General features: G+C 42.5%; 3 protein-coding genes and 1 long non-coding RNA gene across 5 annotated transcripts in view; 1 reads left to right on the top strand and 3 right to left on the bottom strand.

The window, feature by feature from the left end:
* The window catches only part of si:ch211-152f22.4 (E3 SUMO-protein ligase ZBED1), a 119,207-nt gene that overhangs the window by 63,800 nt on the left and 35,886 nt on the right, over positions 1–19,521 (top strand). The window lies entirely within an intron of this gene.
* LOC134070469 (vitamin K-dependent protein C-like) lies at positions 805–8,581 on the bottom strand. Its single transcript, XM_062526845.1, has 4 exons — positions 8,556–8,581; positions 6,664–6,938; positions 2,176–2,309; positions 805–1,383 (listed from the first exon to the last, which is right to left on the bottom strand). Exons 1-4 carry the CDS (start codon positions 8,579–8,581, stop codon positions 1,123–1,125), a joined length of 696 nt encoding a protein of 231 aa, XP_062382829.1. The 3' UTR covers positions 805–1,122.
* LOC134070097 (uncharacterized) lies at positions 8,630–11,652 on the bottom strand. The gene is made up of 3 exons (XR_009936882.1): positions 11,545–11,652; positions 9,005–9,025; positions 8,630–8,718 (listed from the first exon to the last, which is right to left on the bottom strand). It is a non-coding gene; the product is annotated as an uncharacterized LOC134070097 (long non-coding RNA).
* On the bottom strand, positions 15,653–19,518 carry LOC134070228 (serine protease 27-like). 2 transcript variants are annotated; one of them, XM_062526511.1, is made up of 6 exons: positions 19,378–19,518; positions 19,255–19,275; positions 18,370–18,532; positions 17,628–17,899; positions 16,692–16,846; positions 15,653–16,464 (listed from the first exon to the last, which is right to left on the bottom strand). In XM_062526511.1, exons 3-6 carry the CDS (start codon positions 18,393–18,395, stop codon positions 16,204–16,206), a joined length of 714 nt encoding a protein of 237 aa, XP_062382495.1. In that variant the 5' UTR covers positions 18,396–18,532; positions 19,255–19,275; positions 19,378–19,518; the 3' UTR covers positions 15,653–16,203. The 2 variants fall into 2 exon arrangements, with proteins under 2 accessions (XP_062382495.1, XP_062382494.1); XM_062526510.1 differs by lacking the exon at positions 19,378–19,518 and having other exon boundaries at positions 19,255–19,344.

The raw sequence follows: 19,521 nt of genomic DNA, 5'->3' as shown, positions 1-19,521 counted from the left end.
GTTGAACTTATTCATACTACTTACACAGGTAACTTTTAGTAAACGTGTGACCACATACAGGTAACTCAAGCAGGTGGACTACAGTACAGGTGACAGGCAACCAGGTGGATTTTGGTCATTTAACTCACACGTGTGAAAGTGATCAGATGGTTACCATGTAGAGAAGATGAACTCACACACGTGAATGCCGTGTTTATAATCTTAACACCTCTAGATGTACAGTGATAATAGAGGCCAGGCATTGGTAACAGTGATGGTCATAGTGGTGGACCTGTGATGATAACAATCAAGCTTTGATGATTGTGTAGCCCTGTTAGATTCAGTGCCACTTTGCACCGCGCATGCGCAAGAATTTTCTTTTTCAGCTTCAACCTGAGCACTGAAAGCCACGTTTCCGAATTCCGATAGAATTACACATTTATTACTAATAGGAACGTTTCAGAAATAATTTTTGTTACTTTTTTTTACTTTACTTTGTTATATCACGCGCCAAGAGGATCTTTTATTTTTGTTTTATCGAGAGAAGAACTTCGATTGTTTTTTATTTCGGGATAAAGATTCATTGGATTCAGACCAACTACGATGGCGAGCCTGTCCAAAAAGATTACCCGTGTCGACCACCCAGCCAGCTGCAGTGTGGCCAACTGCAGCCAGGACTTTTCACCGTCTGCGTGAACTACATTGCCTTGCTTACACTACTACATCCATACATTCCACCACAACATTTTACTAATAATCACACACATCCATTCTTTTCTTTTTTTATTCAACACAAAGGAACTGTACAAAATAAAGTGATTACTGTATAGTTGCCATATCTCGGTTTCAGATTTTAGTTATTACACAGCTCAGGAACCTAGAAATCTGTGTGTAGCTTTTACTGATCCAACACAAGGGCTACAATGGCAATGAACCTGTGATGATCGCAATCCTGATAGGACTAGAACTACATTATAGTGTACAGTATAGTGTGATGATAGCATTGCTAGCATTGATATAGTGATGAGAGCAGAGAAACTGCTTACTGCAGCGGAGGTCAATCTGCGATGATAACCATCAAACAGTAATGCAAGTAGGGAAACTACTACTGATGCTAGCGATGTGGGGGGGTCAGTAGAAGAGTCAGGCAGAGATGAGGAGGTAGAGCGAGAGGGTAAAGAGCCCTGTGAGGAGGCTGGGGGCCCCTCCAGCACTGCCGGCTCCACCGGTGACGTAGCCTGGATGGTCTGTGGTGATTGTGGAGTTGATCCAGCTTTCATACTGGGAGACGCGGGCGTACACTCCAGGGAATTCTGCCTCGGCACAGCCAATGCCGAAACTCACAATCCCTGCCTGGACCCACACAGAGTCCTGCTCGACCACCATTGGACCACCAGAGTCTCCCTACACACACACACACACACACATACACACACACACACACACACACACACAAACACACACACACACACACACACACACACACACACACACAAAAGGTTTTTAAAGGATAGACTGTGAAAAATGAATAGAAATAGAAAAGCACTCACAGAGCGCAGACCTCCGCCTGTTTTGTTCTTCCTATAGGTTGTCATACATTTTAAACCGAAACTATTGGCCCCAGCCATGGCGCGACTGGCTGGGGCACCTGCACCACACGCCGGCGACCCGGGTTCGATTCCCGCCCCGTGGTCCTTTCCGGATCCCACTCCGACTCTCTCTCCCACTCGCTTCCTGTCATTCTCTCTACTGTCCTGTCCAATTAAAGGCATAAAAAGCCCAAAAAAAATAATCTTTAAACCGAAACTATTCAGATCGCCACCACGTGGCCATACTATGCCATTACACCGCTAAGCTAGAAACACAAACGGCTCCGGAATCCCGACGGTGATACAGCTCCCTCCCAAAATGTAATCTTTAATTTTTAAAGTTTCTTCCTTGGGTCATTTCTGACCTTCCCTGAAAATTTCAGTGAAATCCATCCATTACTTTTTGAGTTATCTTACTAACAAACAGACAGGCAGACACACAGGCAGACAGGCAGACAGGCAGACAGGCAGACAGGCAGACAGACAGACAGACAGACAGACAGACAGACAGACAAACAAACCCCAATGAAAACATAACCTCCTTGGCGGAGGTAAAAATGTGCATAGTCACGTGTGTCTGTGTACATGTACAGGTCTGTTTGTTTACCTGGCAGGAGTCCTTGCCTCCCTGTCCTAGTAATCCAGCACACATCATGTTGTTAGTGATAACAGCATGAGGGTGGTAAGCCTCACGGCAGTCTGTCAATCCCACCACTGGAATTTGCACCTGCTGCAGCGTCCCTGGATAGGGCAGAGAGACTGGAAGCACGCACACACACACACACACACACACAAACACACACACACACACACACACACACACACGTTTACACACTCAACATTAGGTGCATTTGGACACAACAGTTCTAAACACAGTTCTACTGACAAGGGCCGAGTTTCCCAGATTCATTAAGAAGCTCTTAAGTGCTATGAACTTCTTAGGAGCATTCTTAGAACGTTCTTAGAGCGCTCCTAAGAAGCTCTTAGCACTTAAGAGCTTCTTAACGAATCTGGGAAACCCGGCCAAGGCTACTAACCGGAGAGGCTACCCCTAGAACTACACAGTTCCTAGGACGTTTTTTCTGTTTGCATTTGCACACTGTATGAACTCTGAGATGACTTAACGCACATTAACACAAAAAGAGAAAACACAGCCCCGAAGTGCACAACAGAACGGCAAATCACACAACACAACACAAAAAGAGAAAACACGGCCCCGAAGTGCACAACACAATGGCAAATCACACAACACAACACAAAAAGAGACAACACAACGGCAAACCACACAACACAACACAAATAAGACAACACAACACAAAAAGAGACAACACAACGGCAAATCACACAACACAACACAAATAAGACAACACAACACAAAAAGAGACAACACAATGGCAAATCACACAACACAACACAAATAAGACAACACAACACAAAAAGAGACAACACGCCCCGAAGTGCACAACACAACACAAATAAGACAACACAACACAATAAGAGACAACACAGCCCCGAAGTAATAATTCAAAGATTTAATGGTGCAGAGGCCTACTGACAATAAAACTCTTATTACACAAGAACCCCTTTGAGTAGAAGCATAATATTGGTGTCAAAAATTCAGTTCAAAGCACGGAGCAGTTCTTTTGTCCAATCAGCGACGATTCATGTCGCCCAAGGGTACCTACCTACCTTTTCCGTTTTGATTAATGTCGTTGTGTTGTCTCTTTTTGTGTTGTGTTGTCTCTTTTTGTGTTGTGTTGTGTGATTTGCCGTTGTGTTGTGCACTTCGGGGCCGTGTGGTCTCTTTTTGTGTTGTGTTGTCTCTTTTTGTGTTGTGTTGTGTGATTTGCCGTTGTGTTGTGCACTTCGGGCCGTGTTGTCTCTTTTTCTTGTCAGTTTTTGAAATCCCCAGGGTGGGATTTAGACTCCAGAGAGTTAATACCACCATCTACAGGCCGATGGGTATACAGTCCTGAATGTACACATAAATCCATTTATTTTATAGCCCCCCATGGATGAAATTCCACAAAACTTGGCATACTCCCAGAGGATGTCAGGTTGATCATAAATATGAAATTTGGTGCAGTTCATAACATCTCATTTGAAGATAGGGGCAATTAAAGCAATATTACATTACATTTTCAATTTTTACCATGGGGGTGCAAATCACAAATGGCTGGTTATAAGCTAAGTTGATGCAAGCTCTTGAGACCAACATAACATAAACATTTTGTCATCCTTGGTGCCATGGTTCAGGTAGTTATTTAGGAAAAACTGTAATTTTTGGGCTTCGGGCGGGGGCAGCGCGGGGGTGGAGTGACCCCCGGGGATGAAACTATTTTTTTCCGTAGAAGTCTCCTGGGGCTACATGCCCACCAAGTTTCATGTGCTCCGGTGTTACGGTGTCCCAGGAATCGTTGACCAAAAATTCAGGATCGATGACGAAGAAAAAAAAAAAACTTTGACAACAGCTATATGACCGCTTCACTAGCTACGCTAGCGGCGGTCATAATAAAACGTGGTGCATTTCTAAGCGGGTAAGAGGGATAACTATGTTGTGTGGCGGAATAACACTTCGACTCGGCGCAGTAATATCATCACTCTTGCACTTTCAGTTTCACTTTGGAGTGAGGCTATGGCCGTGTCCAATTGTCAAGGGCGCACGCTGAATAGTACCGTTCTTTCCAATAGCGTCTCAGTTAGGTTGCTCCTCAGTATGCGTCCCTACATTTGGACAGCACAAACTAGTTGGCGTCACCTGACTCGGGGAGAGGGTTGTGTTGCTTGACGATTTGCATGACATGAGGAGCTTGTCCTGCGCTGCGCAATGGATTATGGGATATCTGAGGCCAAAAAAGATGTATCGATGCATGCTTGGAAATCACACCAAACTAAGTACCCATCTTGTGAGAGCGCTTGACATTCGGACAGTGTATTCTGATGTAACTGATGAGTCCCATGCTCCCAAGTGTTATTCTGCCACACAATATACAGTAGTTATCCCTCTTACCTGCTTAGAAATGCACTACGTTTTATTTTGTCTCACTATACTTGGTTGTGTGACTACTCGTGTAACTGTATTTTAATAGGGAAAACATAGAGGTGTTTGGTTGCTTCTAGCTTCATCTCTGTTTGGATCCTAATGAATTAACTGGGCTAACTAAGGGCTATCAAAGTAGCGCCGTGCGCCAGAGCCAGTGAGTGCACGCATTGAAACGTGAGAGGTATGCAGTGTTGGGAAGGTTACTTCAGAAATGTAATGTGTTACAGTTATAAGTTACCCTGTTTAAAATGTAATAGTGGTGTAACTATTTGAATTACTTTATCTGAGTAACGTGACTAATTACTTTTTGATTACCTTTTGATTACTTTTCTGATTTTTTAATGATATATATAGTCCCCAAATCCATGTGAAGATTTCGGCCTTTGTCTCCAGGCTGCCGAGCAGTTCGGTACAAGCGCACAAGGCAGCATGGGCATTTCAAGGCTACATTGAGCCCCTTTTAATACATGAATTAGCATCACATTTTTTATGAGGATAATATAATGATTACCACCACAAGGTCAGACTTCAAGCCAAATTTTACTGTAAAATCAATGCCCTTTTCCGTGACATATAAGAAACGTTTTCTAAATTCCCAGCTACGAAATGCATTTCTATGAGACATTGCTACAGACACACGTTTACATTGCTGGCAAACTGAAATTCAGATCGCTGCATGCACAGGCAGACATGTACGCTGATGGCGCTGTAGACGTGATAGCTCTATCAGAAGGTCCCGTATCAAATTATGGCTGTGGAGGGAAACAGTTATTTTCACATACAATATTCTTTGCAAGGTTTTGCTGACAATATTGAGATGTAATTCAAATTGTAATTTTGAAAAAAATCAAAAGTACCTGTAATTGAATTAGACATTTTTCTCCAGTAACTGTAATGTATTACTGTTATTTTGTATGTAACACATTGTAGGCTATGTCGTTACTCCCCAACACTGGAGGTATGTATCAACTCGTCTTAGTTAAGGGAATAACATAGTTTAATATGTAAAAACGGTGAAGTGTTCCTTTAAGAACCAAACAGCTTTTGTTCAAATCTACATACGTATCATCACCACTGAAAAATGTAAGGTTCATTCAACGTAAGGTTCATCACGGATTTGGGCATTCATAAACCATGCCTCAAATACAAGAAAATAAACATTTGTTTCCCAAACCACATCTTATTTGAGATGTGGTGAGGTTAGACAGGCTAGTATCTAAGTGGGATAAAGTATTTTTTAGAAATGACTTTTTGCAGGTTGGGATGTTTGTTGATGTTTGGGAGAAAAGTATGCAGGCCGGCAGGTGCAAACAACTTGCAACTTCTGACAAAATTACTTCTTCAACATCTTCATTAAGCAATAAGCCCCGAGAGGCCGTGCGTTATACTGTATAATCGAACAGCTAAGGGGCGTTGTTAGGCACGACGCAAAGCGGAGTTCATAGATAATCATTATTCCGCCAATAAATATATTCCCTCCATATGAATGGTTGCCATGCAACAACAAGACGCAGCCACTGCTAGTTTTGAGCTAGAGCATTACTATAGAGCGAAATGCGGTCAAGGTGTGTGTTTATCGTGCTATATACAACGGCATCGAACGCGATTCATCCAATCATAATCAAGGACCGGAACTATCCGTTTTAGAAACTTCATTTGACAACACGTGAACATGATTTAGAAAACGCACTGCAAATTCAGAAAGCATTTACATTTCATAAATGAGCTGCCAATTTACAACACAGGCAAATCAGAAAAAAACATTCCGAAACTCAGAACAAAGGATTGGAATTCAATTCTGTATTAGCCTATTAGAAAAAAGTATATATTTTTTTATGAATCTTTACCTTTTAAACTATTCTTTGACTATTGCCCTTCTATGATTTTATTTGCTATTACTGTTTGCTTACTGTTTTCTTACTGTTTGTTTATGTAAAGCACACTAAATTACCTATGTGCATGAAATGCACCCTATAAATAAACTTTACTTGACTTGACTTGTGTATGTGTGTGTGTGTGTGTGTGTGTGTGTGTGTCTTCGTCTGTGCTCACCGCCTGATGCAGTGGTGGTTCCCCATCCGGTGATCCATGTTTTGGTGCCAGAGTTGAAGGTGCTGCCAGCTGCTGCCAGGCAGACGGGGCGGATGTAGTCGGTGAAGTTGACGGAGGAGGACAGACGGAGGAGGGCGATGTCATTATCGCTGGTGCTGGTACTGTAACTGGGATGTTTGATTATACGTGTGACGGACCTGGAAACCATGTTGGGGTTAGCACTGCCCTGCAGATACTGTCGGCCCAGGTAGACGACCAGACCAATGGTGCTCGTGCTGCAGAGGAAGAGGATGATGCATATGGACTTAACACATGAAAAAATAAACACGCTTCAGACCTGAAGAGGTGGACATGGTAACAAGGAAGCGAAATCTCATGGCTGCTAGCACCTGTTGTCAGCACTTCCCCCTCCTGTGTGTACAGCAGCGCAGAATTCTGCTCTGTACAATGCTCTGTACCGGGTTGCAATTTCAGTGTGATGCACACTCGACCACTCGATCTGACCAGCCAGACCCACATCAAAATGTAGGGTCTGGGAACTCACTGTAGGTAGGGCTCAGTCAGAGGGGTGGGATAAACTAGCCTGGCACGCCCTCCCAGTGACGTAACGCCTTCAGGCTTTTGCGTCGCTGGTCTGGCCAACTGCTAATCGGGAAGGATTTCTGAGTTCCCGAAATCTGCGGAACTGCCCCCTTTGGTCGAGAACCAATCAACTTTGAGCAGCTCCAACGGCTCTGGGAGGCGTGTTCAAGGCAGAGGAAAGAGTGTTGTTATTGGTTTAAACTCGGCAAACCGCTTTCTGACATCGACCAGTAGCAAATCGAGGCACATAATGGTAATCAGGCTAGGGATAAACAGTTGTCTTTCAAATTCCCTCTCAATGCATAGCGCCAAACAAATCATCTTCTTGTTTCAAGTAGCAGGATGCGTAACGGTCGCAACTTCTGGTCGCATGTCATTCATCATTATGTTAAGCTCGCCCACCAAATCTATACACAATGTGATTGGTTCGGTGGTTTCTGCCTGAGCCCAGCTCCCAAGTTAAACAAAGAAAACACGCTTAACTTGAAGTGTTAATCAGCATGTTACGATGTTACGATGTAAAATAAAAAGAATGTGTCACAAGATGACCATTCTCTTCATAGCTTTTTTATAAGAAGTGGTAGGAGTCAGCGACTCCTTTTCCCCAGCTGCTCAACTGAGAGATTCAGGAGATCTTTTGTGCCTTCTGCAGTCAGGCTTTTTAATAAGCACCACTGACATCAGGGCATCAGGGTTGTTTTTCTTTATTATTTATTATTTATTGTTACCTTTATTTTTAAAAACCCTCCTCCTATACCGCTGTATTTTGCACATGTTGGTAGTCCACTGCCATGGTCTGCTTTGCTGTCTGCTTGTGTCCTACTGTCTAACTGTATGTTGCTTTTCCTGTTGCTGTGTTTTGCTTTGCTTTATGGTGTTGTCTTGTGTCATGTTGTGCTTTGCTTTATGTTGTTGTCTTATTGTATTGTTGATGGTGGTACTGAGTTTCCCCTTTAGAGGATTATTAAAGTTAATCCTATCCAATCCTGTCCTAAAAGAGTTTATGCATGTGTTAAAAATTCTTATTTTGGGGCAAACGGGTTATTCAGTGTTGGGGGTGAACAGGTGAGGAGGATCGTATAACCGAAGATGCCGTTACAACACTGCTCACTCTCCACTGGAAATAAACGAGCTGCCTAAAGAAACCCTCTGCACATACAGTAAGGTCAATTCTGGTCTTCTCAAAGGACCTACAGTATTTTTGGGTTTGTTTCTCCAATCCTCTTTTTCTCTCTGTGAATTACTGTGAAAAGTATGCGGCTCAATCACTGCACAAAAAAGGGGAGGAGCCACTGTTCTTGGAAGCTCACCTGTCAAAGCAGTGTGCAGCCGTCATCACCCAGTCCTTGGTGATAAGGGACCCCCCACAGAAAAAAAAATAATCGCGGTGTAGGCTGGCCTGCCATGGCCATGCGCCCGCTTTGGCACTCTGCCCACCCACTATACGGTTATTGAGGGGTGCTTTTCCACAAACTGAGAGAGAGAGAGAGAGAAATTATAGAATATTAAAGAAATTATCAAAAAAGGGAAGAATATGTTTCGTTGAAAATCAAAAGAGAAGCCACACTGACACCGAGAGAGAGGGGGGAGAGTGGCGTCATGTGAGAAAAGAACCACCGGTGATCTGATAGTCTTAGAAAGTGAAGTTGCATAAATCAACATGGAGGGGAAATCACACCATACCATACAGATTAGAGAGTCGATGGAGCTTTTAATAGGGGTCTATCAGACTAGACAGGAAGTGACATGGCCAACTTACCGGATAACTGCGCTGACACATCTGAAAAAGAGAGACAGAGAATCACACAGCAGTCAGACTCACACACTTTGTGTGTGTGTGTGTGTGTGTGTGTGTGTGTGTCAAGTATCGTGCTTTTCTGATATATTTATGGAAGACTCTTACTCTACACAAACTGTAAAATACCAGTCTTTGAACTCTGCCATTTAGAATCTTGGATACAAAGGGCAACTCATTGTTTAGGCCCAATTTTCAGACGGTTAGCTGGGCCAGACGTTTTCAGTAGCCAGTAGGCAGCTGGTAATGATTTTGACACAAATGAATGTATTGAGAAACTTGTTTATTCACTGCCTCCCTTTTATATGTGTTCACCCATATAAAATTGATACAGGCACATCAAAAGGCACCTAACGACAATAAAAGGCCAACATTAATAATGGAATCTGTACATAGCAACACTTCCTTTCCACTTTCAACACTGACCTACCTACATATGTGACCTAGGTACTTTTCAATGAGTGCAGGTTCGATAGGTGAGATGTGCCTAGTTAGGTTCCTTTTTTCAAAAAAAGTTTATTTTCAAAAAAAGGACCTCCTCCATATCTACATACAGTATGAGTGACATGATACTGTCATGAACGTGTCATAAACATTATACACAACTTAAATGTGTAAGGGATAATCAACGACGTGCCGTGCGTTTATAGGAAAATAATGCACGTTCGAAGTGGTAATAAGGTCCAGACACCACATTATTTTCCTATAAACGCACGTTGCGGAGTTGATTATCCCACTTATACCACTGCTACCATCATTTTCGTTTATATTGCCGCTGTGTTAGATACAACGTTGCTGTTTTTACCGTTACATTCATATTGGCGAATTAATATTCAAGTGTGATAAGCCCCCAAAAACAGGAACTACTTCATAGCCGTGCGTATCCACGATATTCCGCAGCCAACAATGCGGGTCGCCATGACATCGAAACGGTTTTCTATTTCCGGCGAAGCTGCATTGTATCTGTTTTAACGTGACGGTTTACGGTGCTTAACATCATAACGCATATAAAAGTAAACTTTTCTATTTTATATCGGTTATATATGATGTAGTATATACATGCCGAGGGCAGAATTGTCAACATTTCGAAAGAAATCTAAGTTGAGGCATAATCTAGTTCGCTACGGAGAACGCACATGTTAACAGAATGAACGGAAGTTGAAAACAGTATCGTAACCATCGCAACGATACATATTTCCGGGTTAAGGAATAAGGTGGATATCGAAAAATAATGCACGTTCCAAATAGCGCATCACAATAGGAAATTTGACCAAGCAGTGGTATAGTGATGACATAATGCTTCCGTCACTCACTGTCAGTGCCATTCGGTTTCTGTCAAGACAAGTTAAGGGTTATGACATCACTCTTATGTAGATACAGTATACCTTCAAGTAAAGTGTTACTGGAACATCAGTCATAAACAACTCCACACACTCCCTAGATCTCTCAGACATTAAACAGAACAAATGCTTTATGGGAACACTCATAAACTTCATCCACTTCATACACGCATGACTTGCACCAAAGTTACCTGGACATCAATTTAATTTGAATGCCCAAAACTTTTACGTAAGTGATAATCAACAATGCGCCGTGCATTTACTAGGAAAATAATGCACGTTCGAAGTGGTAATAAGGTCCCGACGCCGCAGGCGGACGTTCCAAATAGCGCATCATAATAGGACATTTGACCAAGCAGTGGTACTGTAGTATAATTGCGCAAGAGATGCCAGTTCACAGAGAACATGAGTGATTTCCGGTGGCTTTGACGCTGTCACCACTCCCTGTGTGCACGCACATTCAGGCGTTTTATGATGCTGGACTTTAAGCAGAGGGTGCTGCCAGGAATGCATCAAGGAATAAGGAAACATTTTTTACAGTGAGGCAACTGGCCATACAGACAGATGCAGTATTCACACAACTATTATTATTACAATTATTGTTTTTATTATTATTATTATTATTATTATTATTATTATTATTTAAACTATTATTATTTGTTTATTTTATGTAAAGCACTTTGGTGCAATGCTGTTGCTTACTGTGCTATATAAATAGAATATGGCTTGACCTGACTCGACTTGATAACATTGAGATGAAAAAATTAAAGTGACAACATACACTAAGAATTGCTAAGAATAGCAAATTATTAGGAAAATACTTTTTCAAAGTTTGTCCTGCATTAGCAAACTATCCGCTTCCTGGTTACTTATTACAAGACTTCATCTGAAAAGTACTAGAGTGGCTTTGAACTTGCAAATGAGACATTACTAGTCTCAGCAGGGCCTGAAGACAGACATGCTGACCAGCCTCGAACAAAAACCACACACAACCACTACTGACAAAACAAGACAACAAGACAGAGATGACAGAGCAAACAGCAGACATGAGACAAACAGCGCACACACACACACACACACACACACACACACACACACACACACACACACACACACACACACACACACACACACACACACACACACTTGAGATTTAGTACGTACCTTGAGTAATGAGAGACAAGACCACAGCCACACACACAGCTGTCCATGCACTCATTCTGTCGCTCTAGTCTCTGTCTGGGATCTCTGTGTCTGTGTGTTTGATAGCTGTTACCTGGCCTGCTGGTATCTATGTGCAGTAAATTCAAAGACGCCTCCTAAAGTTGTAGCAGCCTGTAATTACTCTTCACCTGCTTTAGCCCCTCCCACCTAGTCACATGACCTTCCAGTCAGCGTCTACTCATGTCATACTCATTTTTACCTCAGCTATACATTATCACATCAATCAATCAATCAATCAACCAATATATTGTTTACAGTGCAGTATCACCATGTAACATTGATTGATTGATTGATTGATTGACTAACTGACTGACTGATTGATTGATTGATTTAATTGAATGACCATAGGCTGGTGGAATTTGTTTTCAGTACAGCTCTTTGGTGCAGGTTCCAACATCACATTAAACATCAAATACATGTATATACTGTACAGTCATGGCTGAAAGTGTTGGCATCACATGCTAAAGTTGACTAAAAAGAGGAATTTAAAATCATCTTTTGGATATTGACCTTAATGCCTTAAGAAATGAGAGAGAAATACAATCGTAATCAAAATACAATCGTATAGGTCAAAGCCATCCACCACAATCTAGGTAGGATATATCAACCTTTAAGGACACCAATTTCCTTTGTGAATGAATAATGTATCATACATACATAAATGTTCCTCCTTAAAATACTGGGGTCATAAGTGTTGGCACCCCTATGTTTACCTATATTCCTCCTTTTAGTCAACTTTAGCATGGGGTGCAGTACTATACTAATACAATACTTACTATACAATACTACTAATACAATACTTATCATGGGTTATGACTGGTTATACAACAGTTAGGTTTGGTCGAGGTATTCATTAATTACTGATTGGGTGAGGCATTACATGAGTTATCAGAAATGGCAATATACAGTATCAACATATCCCAATACTACAATCACAGCTAGTAATCTATTTTTGCTATGAACTGTCTGACATGAATTTTCCATGCAGTCAAAGCCAGAGAGCAGCGATTTCATAATGTCACATTTGAGTGAGAAAATTGAGCAAAAGGAGAGTAGGGTGAATGTTCAATAAATTGAATATGATAAGTATATAGACAAGTAAGCAGGCTGTACACATATAGAATCCTATCCCACACCTTGCACATTGTGGCTCTAGCTAGCCTGGTCCTACCATACTTCATAATGTGATTTGCATTGAGCTCAATGAGCATCAAACAGGCCAATAGGCCTACTGGAAAAAGCACCATGCCAATCTCTAACTATGGTGAAGGGTATGTGATGATGTGGGGCTATTTTAATTCCAAAGGCCAAGGGAACTTTATCAGGATGCATAATATCCTGGATCCAGGGGGGGTGGGGGGGGTGGGGGGGTCTGTTGAAATGGTCCAACGATGGATCATATACATGTGTTTAGCCTTACTCTGTCTGAAAGTGCATGGAAATTGTGCATATATTTGACAGCAAAAGAAAAGTGGGGCTGCAACCCCCAGGCCCCTTCCTGCAAAGCACAGCCTTGTCTACAGTAACACTCACTCAGTGGCAAGTTGATGGAGTTGCCGCTTTCTTGTGAATGTAAGGTAAGCGTACACTCCATACTCTTTTTTTTTTTTTAATTATTTTAGCAATGTGTTAGTACAGGTAAGCATCTAAAGACTCACCTGTTTACCTACTATCTAACTTATTAGTTGCTATTAGTCAGAGGGATAGTTTGCATAACTGTCTGTCAGTCTGTCTTTGTTTTTTGTCCTTTGTTTTTATTGGTCGTGCCAAAGTCCGAGATTTGCACATGAAGGAGGAAACAACCTTGTTTATGGTTCCCATAATCACTTGCATGGATGTACTTGCAACTTGTTCAAAGAAATGAGAAGCTGTTTTTTTGATGTGCACAAGTGACACAATGTGAAGATTGATCAGGTAGTTTTGAGATCTGAGAAATGTACCAAAGTAAAAAAAAAAAAAATACACCTGTGGGACCAAAATGGGACCAAATGAAATCCAGAAATAGAAACAGAAAGTGAAAGTAAAACCTATACCTCATTTCAAATACTGAGAGCGAGGTCACCTCTTCATTATTGTTGGCAATATTACTGTGTTTCTCATTGGTTTGCTGGAATTAATAACATAATTATAAAAAAAACATACTAGCAAGAGTTTGTAGTATGTATTTCAAATTAACAGTAAACCTACATGTAATCATTGCATTCAAAATATGTATAAAACCATAAAAAAATAAATAATAGCATTTGAATTTATTAACTCACATTAGTTCCATGAATTTACATTCAAATATCCGCTATTCACTTTTAAATTGTTTGATAGCCAGACTCTTTGTAACGTTGGTTGGGAATTGTTGTCAATTCAGTTTCAACTTACTTTGTACTAGGGTGTTTATATGGTTTATAACGTTTATATGAACGAGAAGACGCCGTGTCCGGTGGGTGCCGGTCTTGGCACAAAGTAAATACACTCAGATGTATGTTTTGACCATGCTGCTTATAATGCACAATTTAGTAGTCGTGGATTAGGCACTTGTCCCCATAAGGAACAGTGGCAGTATTGTGTCACACCTGACTGACGTCATTAGATGTGACGCAGACTGTATCAATTAAAAAGTATATCTTATCTTATCTTAATTAATAGCTTACCGGTAGGTGTTTTTTTTTTTTTTTTTCAAAGCATGGTGATACCACTGCAGCGGCAGAGTTTTGTTTGATTGTTACCGTGCATTCAGTTTGCGCTTTCTTTGGTGAGTCGATATCTGTGTCTTGACTGCAAAGGTGTGTTTATGGTAGGGATGTGCCGAGCGAGGCTTTTGAAGCAGTTCTTCAAAGCTTCTACAGCCATACTGGTTTGATGCCTCAAAGCTTTTCAATACTCTACAACACCATCTGGTGGTCAATAAAAAAAATCTTACACAACCAGCATTCAGATGTTTTGTATGGCCACATCATTTAAAGAGTCACTTCACCCCATAACTCCACCCACTTCACATTTCTGAAAACGGCTTTCAAAATGGGCGAGACATTCTGAAATTTGGAGAGGGAATGCAGCACTGCTGCAACCAATCAACCATGGTGATTTCGTGTCAATCTGGGAATGAGTGCTGCATAGGTTTATCACAGGTAGGCTAATCAGGGCAGCAGGTGTTGGGGCGTTTCATTCCTAATTTGTAACGACCCGGTGACGTGGTGTTGGACGAGAAGTGCAGGACAACGTCAGCATTCCAATAGCATTTTGGACCAACATGCCATGTCTCAACCTGTAGTATGCGCGGAGAGCAATATCTCCAATACAAAATCAGACGAAATGTTACTTTTGTCGAGAAACACGTTTTTTGTCAATATTAACCCTGGTAATAGAACAGTTCACCACTTATGAGTATTTTCAATCAATAAACAGCTCAAAAAACATATTTTAGGGTGCAGTGACTCTTTAAGGATACATAACAGTATATTATATGTGTCATTTTATTGACATCAAGTTTGTTCGATTCAGCTAAGGATTCAGCTGCTGAGTTGGTTTCAGCCACTTTGTGCTGAATCATCCTGATTATTGGAATAACCTTCAGAGCTGACACCCTCTTCTCCTCAGAGAGCTCTGTTGTGGCATATTTAAAGGGTGCCAGCACTTCCAGGCTTTGCGAGACGACCTCAAAGTCAACACTTGAAAATGGCATAATGTCACTAGACAGGCTGGCCACGGCAGCACCAACAGGCTCTAGGAGGTCGATGAGTCTTTGCAGCATGTCATGGGTGCTACTCCATCTGGTTTCAACTTCCTGCACAAGCTTCAGGGGCTGCCTACCTTGGCCTGTGCAAGGATAAGTTTATTGTTGGCCTTTGCACTACTTCTAAAATAGGTTACCACTCTCCTTGCTCTGGTTTGAATATCTGTCAATACCTCGTGTTCTTCAACAGCCTTTTTCACAATGAGGTTGGGAGTATGGGCCAAGCAAGGTAGATGGCGTTGCCACAGGTTTTCAGTGGCTACTACCATGATGTTGGCCACATTGTCGGTCACAACTGTAGTCACAGGCGAAGGAACTGGCCAATTTCACTCAATCTTTACTTTAGTAATGATATGCATGCAACAAATAAACCTCCTTGTATCCTTGTACCAATCCAGTGAGGCCCCAGTTAGTAATGAGGTGGAACAAAGCCTTGTTGATGTTGGCAGCGGCGTGGGCTTTTGGAAATGTTGCCACTCCCAGGAGAACTGAACTCAGATTTGTGTTGCCATCTGTGTAGTGGCAGGTGACTCCCAGATACGAGTCCATCGTAACCTATGACCCCTTTGTCAGCAGTTAGACAGACAGCAGGGATATTCTGTAACTGTGCTAACTGCAGCAGTGAGAGAGCTAGAGGAGCGATAGCCATGAAGCTGTCATGCTAGCAGTGAAGCTGTAATTAGTACATCACAGCTTCTACTGACCCCGCACATCGCTAGCATCACAGCTTCTACTGACCCCGCACATCGCTAGCATCACAGCTTCTACTGACCCCGCACATCGCTAGCATCACAGCTTCCCCACTAGCTTACCCACATGCTAGTGCTAGTGGGGCTGTGATGCTAGCGATGTAGGGGGGGTCAGTAGAAGAGTCAGGCAGAGATGAGGAGGTAGAGCGAGAGGGTGAGGAGCCCTGTGAGGAGGCTGGGGGCCCCTCCAGCACTGCCGGCTCCACCGGTGACGTAGCCTGGACGCTCTGTGGTGATTGCGGAGTTGATCCAGCTTTCATATTGGGAGACGCGGGCGTACACTCCCGGGAATTCTGCCTCGCCACAGCCGATGCCGAAACTCACAATCCCTGCCTGGACCCACACAGAGTCCTGCTTAACCACCATCGGACCGCCGGAGTCTCCCTACACACATACACACACATACACACACACACACACACACACACACACACACACACACACACACACACACACACACACACACACACACACACACACACACACACACACACATTCAAACACACACACACACAGAAAAGGTTTTTAAATACTTAAGGATAGACTGTGAAAGATTAATATAGAAATGTGTGCATAGTCACGTGTGTCTGTGTACAGGTCTGTTGGTTTACCTGGCAGGAGTCCTTGCCTCCCTGTCCTAGTAATCCAGCACACATCATGTTGTTAGTGATGAGGACATTTTGAGGGTCGTAAGCCTTACGGCAGTCTGTCAATCCCACCACTGGAATTTGCACCTGCTGCAGCGTCCCTGGATAGGGCAGAGGGACTGGAAGCACGCACACACACACGCACACACACACACACACACACACACACACACACACACATACATACACACACACACGCACACACACACGCACACACGCACACACGCACACACACACACACACACACACACACACACACAAAAACTCATACATTAGGTGCATTTGAACACAGCAGTTATAGTTTTGTTTATTGACAACCTAGGAGCCCATGGTCGGACAGCATTTTGAATTTCAATTAAAGCATTGTTAATACAAGTGTATTCTAATAATGTGGGCATTTGTTGCATGTTGTCTCTGCAGCCTTGTCATACTTTTTTTTATGTTAAGCAAATTAAAACAGAAGCTGTATAATTCTTTACTGAGGGTTTTTTTTTTTTTATGGTGATTCTGCTGCCTTGGCAAAGACATCAGTCATAGTTCCTATAACTAACTTTATAGCGCATGTTTGTATTTGTGTTTGCGTTTGTATGTTTGCGCATAGTGCAACCCAAAGCGCTCCACACACAAGACAATGACAATAAGACAAAAGATGCCAGACGGACCAGCGTACTATGCACAAGCAAAAGACCCTATCCCAAAATAGGACCTCAAACTGTGAAAGGTCCCCACAGTACGGGCCTATATATACACTTGTACAGTTACACAAAATATACTATTACACGTACAATGTTGTCACACATGATACCATGTGTGGAGCCTGAATTCACTGTATTGGTCTGTGTGTGTGTGTGTGTGTGTGTGTGTGTGTGTGTGTGTGTGTGTGTGTGTGTGTGTGCTCACCGCCTGATTTGGTGGTTCCCCATCCGGTGATCCATGTGTTGGTGCCAGAGTCGAAGGTGCTGCCAGCTGCTGCCAGGCAGACGGGGCGGATGTAGTCGGTGAAGGTGACGGAGGAGGACAGACGGAGGAGGGCGATGTCATTTTCACGGATCGAGGACATGTAACTGGGATGTTTGATTATACGCAGGACTCTCCTGCAAACCATGTTGCGGCGAGATCTGCTCTGCTGATACTGCCGACCCAGGTAGACGACCAGGCCAGCGGTGCTCGTGCTGCAGAGGAAGAGGAAGAGGAGGAGGAAGAGGCATCTGGACTCAGCACAAGAAATAAAACACGCTTCAGACCTAGGAGGTACATGGTAGCAAGGAAGTGAAATCTCATGGGTGCCAGTACCCATCCTTAGCACTTCTCCCTCTGTGTGAATTGTTCACAGCTGAACTCTGTAAAGCAGGTTCTGCACATGCTCTGAACTGGGTCGCAATTTTGTTGTGATACACACTTCTGACTGATGTGGTTTGTATCATGGTGACAATCATCTCTTCATCATCTTCAACCATCAATTCTGGTTGTCTCCAAGGACCTATTTAAAGTATCTATCTATCTATCTATCTATCTACTGTATCTATCTATCTATCTATTTTAGAGCTTATTCTCTCTGTGACTTACTGTGAAAAGTATGCCCTCGATTGCGGCCCAATCCCTTCACAGAGAAAAGGAGGAGCCACTGTTCTTGGAAGCTCACCTGCGGAAGCAGTGTGCAGCCGTCATCACCCAGTCCGTGGTGACGAGGGACCCACTACAGAAGTGCTTGCCGTCGCGATGTAGGCTGGCCTGCCATGGCCACCACACCGCTTTTGAATCTTGCCCACCCACTGGATGGTCACTGAGGGGTGCCTGTCCACAAACTGAGAAAGAAAGAGAGATATGATAGGATATAAGAGAAATAATAAAAAAAAGAAACAAATATTTGTGGCTGAAAATCAAAAAAGACACCTCAATGACACCTCAAAACCTTTGTACTTCTATGTCTACGTCCGGCATCTTGTGTCTTGTTATTTTGTGAATTTGTTTGTTGTGTTGTCATGGGTACGCTGGCGACTACGCCACTCCGTTTCGGCACTGTCTCTGTGTTCTGTAAAGTGCTTTGGGTTGCACTCAGTGCACGTTAAATGCGCTATATAAATAAAAAATACCTTACCTTACATTACCTTACCTTACCTATATAATTGAGCTGTTTTTGAAATGTTCATGTCAATAAAGCTTTCTTGAACTGAAATTGAATTCAGTCAGTAACGTTTTACTATTGATGCAATGCAATTGTTGAAATGCACTTTCAAAAAAATCAACCAACAATATCGATTAAGGAATGAAGGGGAAAGGTGTTAATAATTGATTCTACTCCTACTAGCAGTGATTCAAGTCCCCACAATCAAACAAGTATTAGCACGGAGAGAGAGATGAGTGGCGCTATATGAGAAAAGAACCACTGGTGGTCTGATTCTCTGAGAAAGTGAAGTCGCATGAATTAACATGGAGGAAAAATTACACTGTGAACCAAGATTAAAGAGCCAGTACCGATTCAAATAGGAGTCTATCAGATAGACAGGAAGTGACATGGCCAACTTACCGTTTAACTGCGCTGACACATCTGAAAAAGAGAGACAGAGCATCACACAGCAGTCAGAGACTCACACACTTAAGACTAATTAGAAAAGTTTTATGCAATGACATTGAAGTCTTGAGTTTATACATTAGGTGATTTCCGGTGGCTTTGACGCTCTTGCCACTCCCTGTGTGGACGCACATTCAGGCATTTTATGATGCTGGACTTTAAGCAGAGGGTGCTGCCAGGAATGCATCAATAGCAAGGAATAAAGAAAAACATTTTTTTACA

Source organism: Sardina pilchardus, chromosome 22 (genome assembly GCF_963854185.1).
Source record: "Sardina pilchardus chromosome 22, fSarPil1.1, whole genome shotgun sequence".
NCBI lineage: Eukaryota > Metazoa > Chordata > Actinopteri > Clupeiformes > Clupeidae > Sardina > Sardina pilchardus.
Note: the sequence above shows the minus strand (reverse complement) of the source record. Positions and strands in the feature narration are given on the sequence as shown.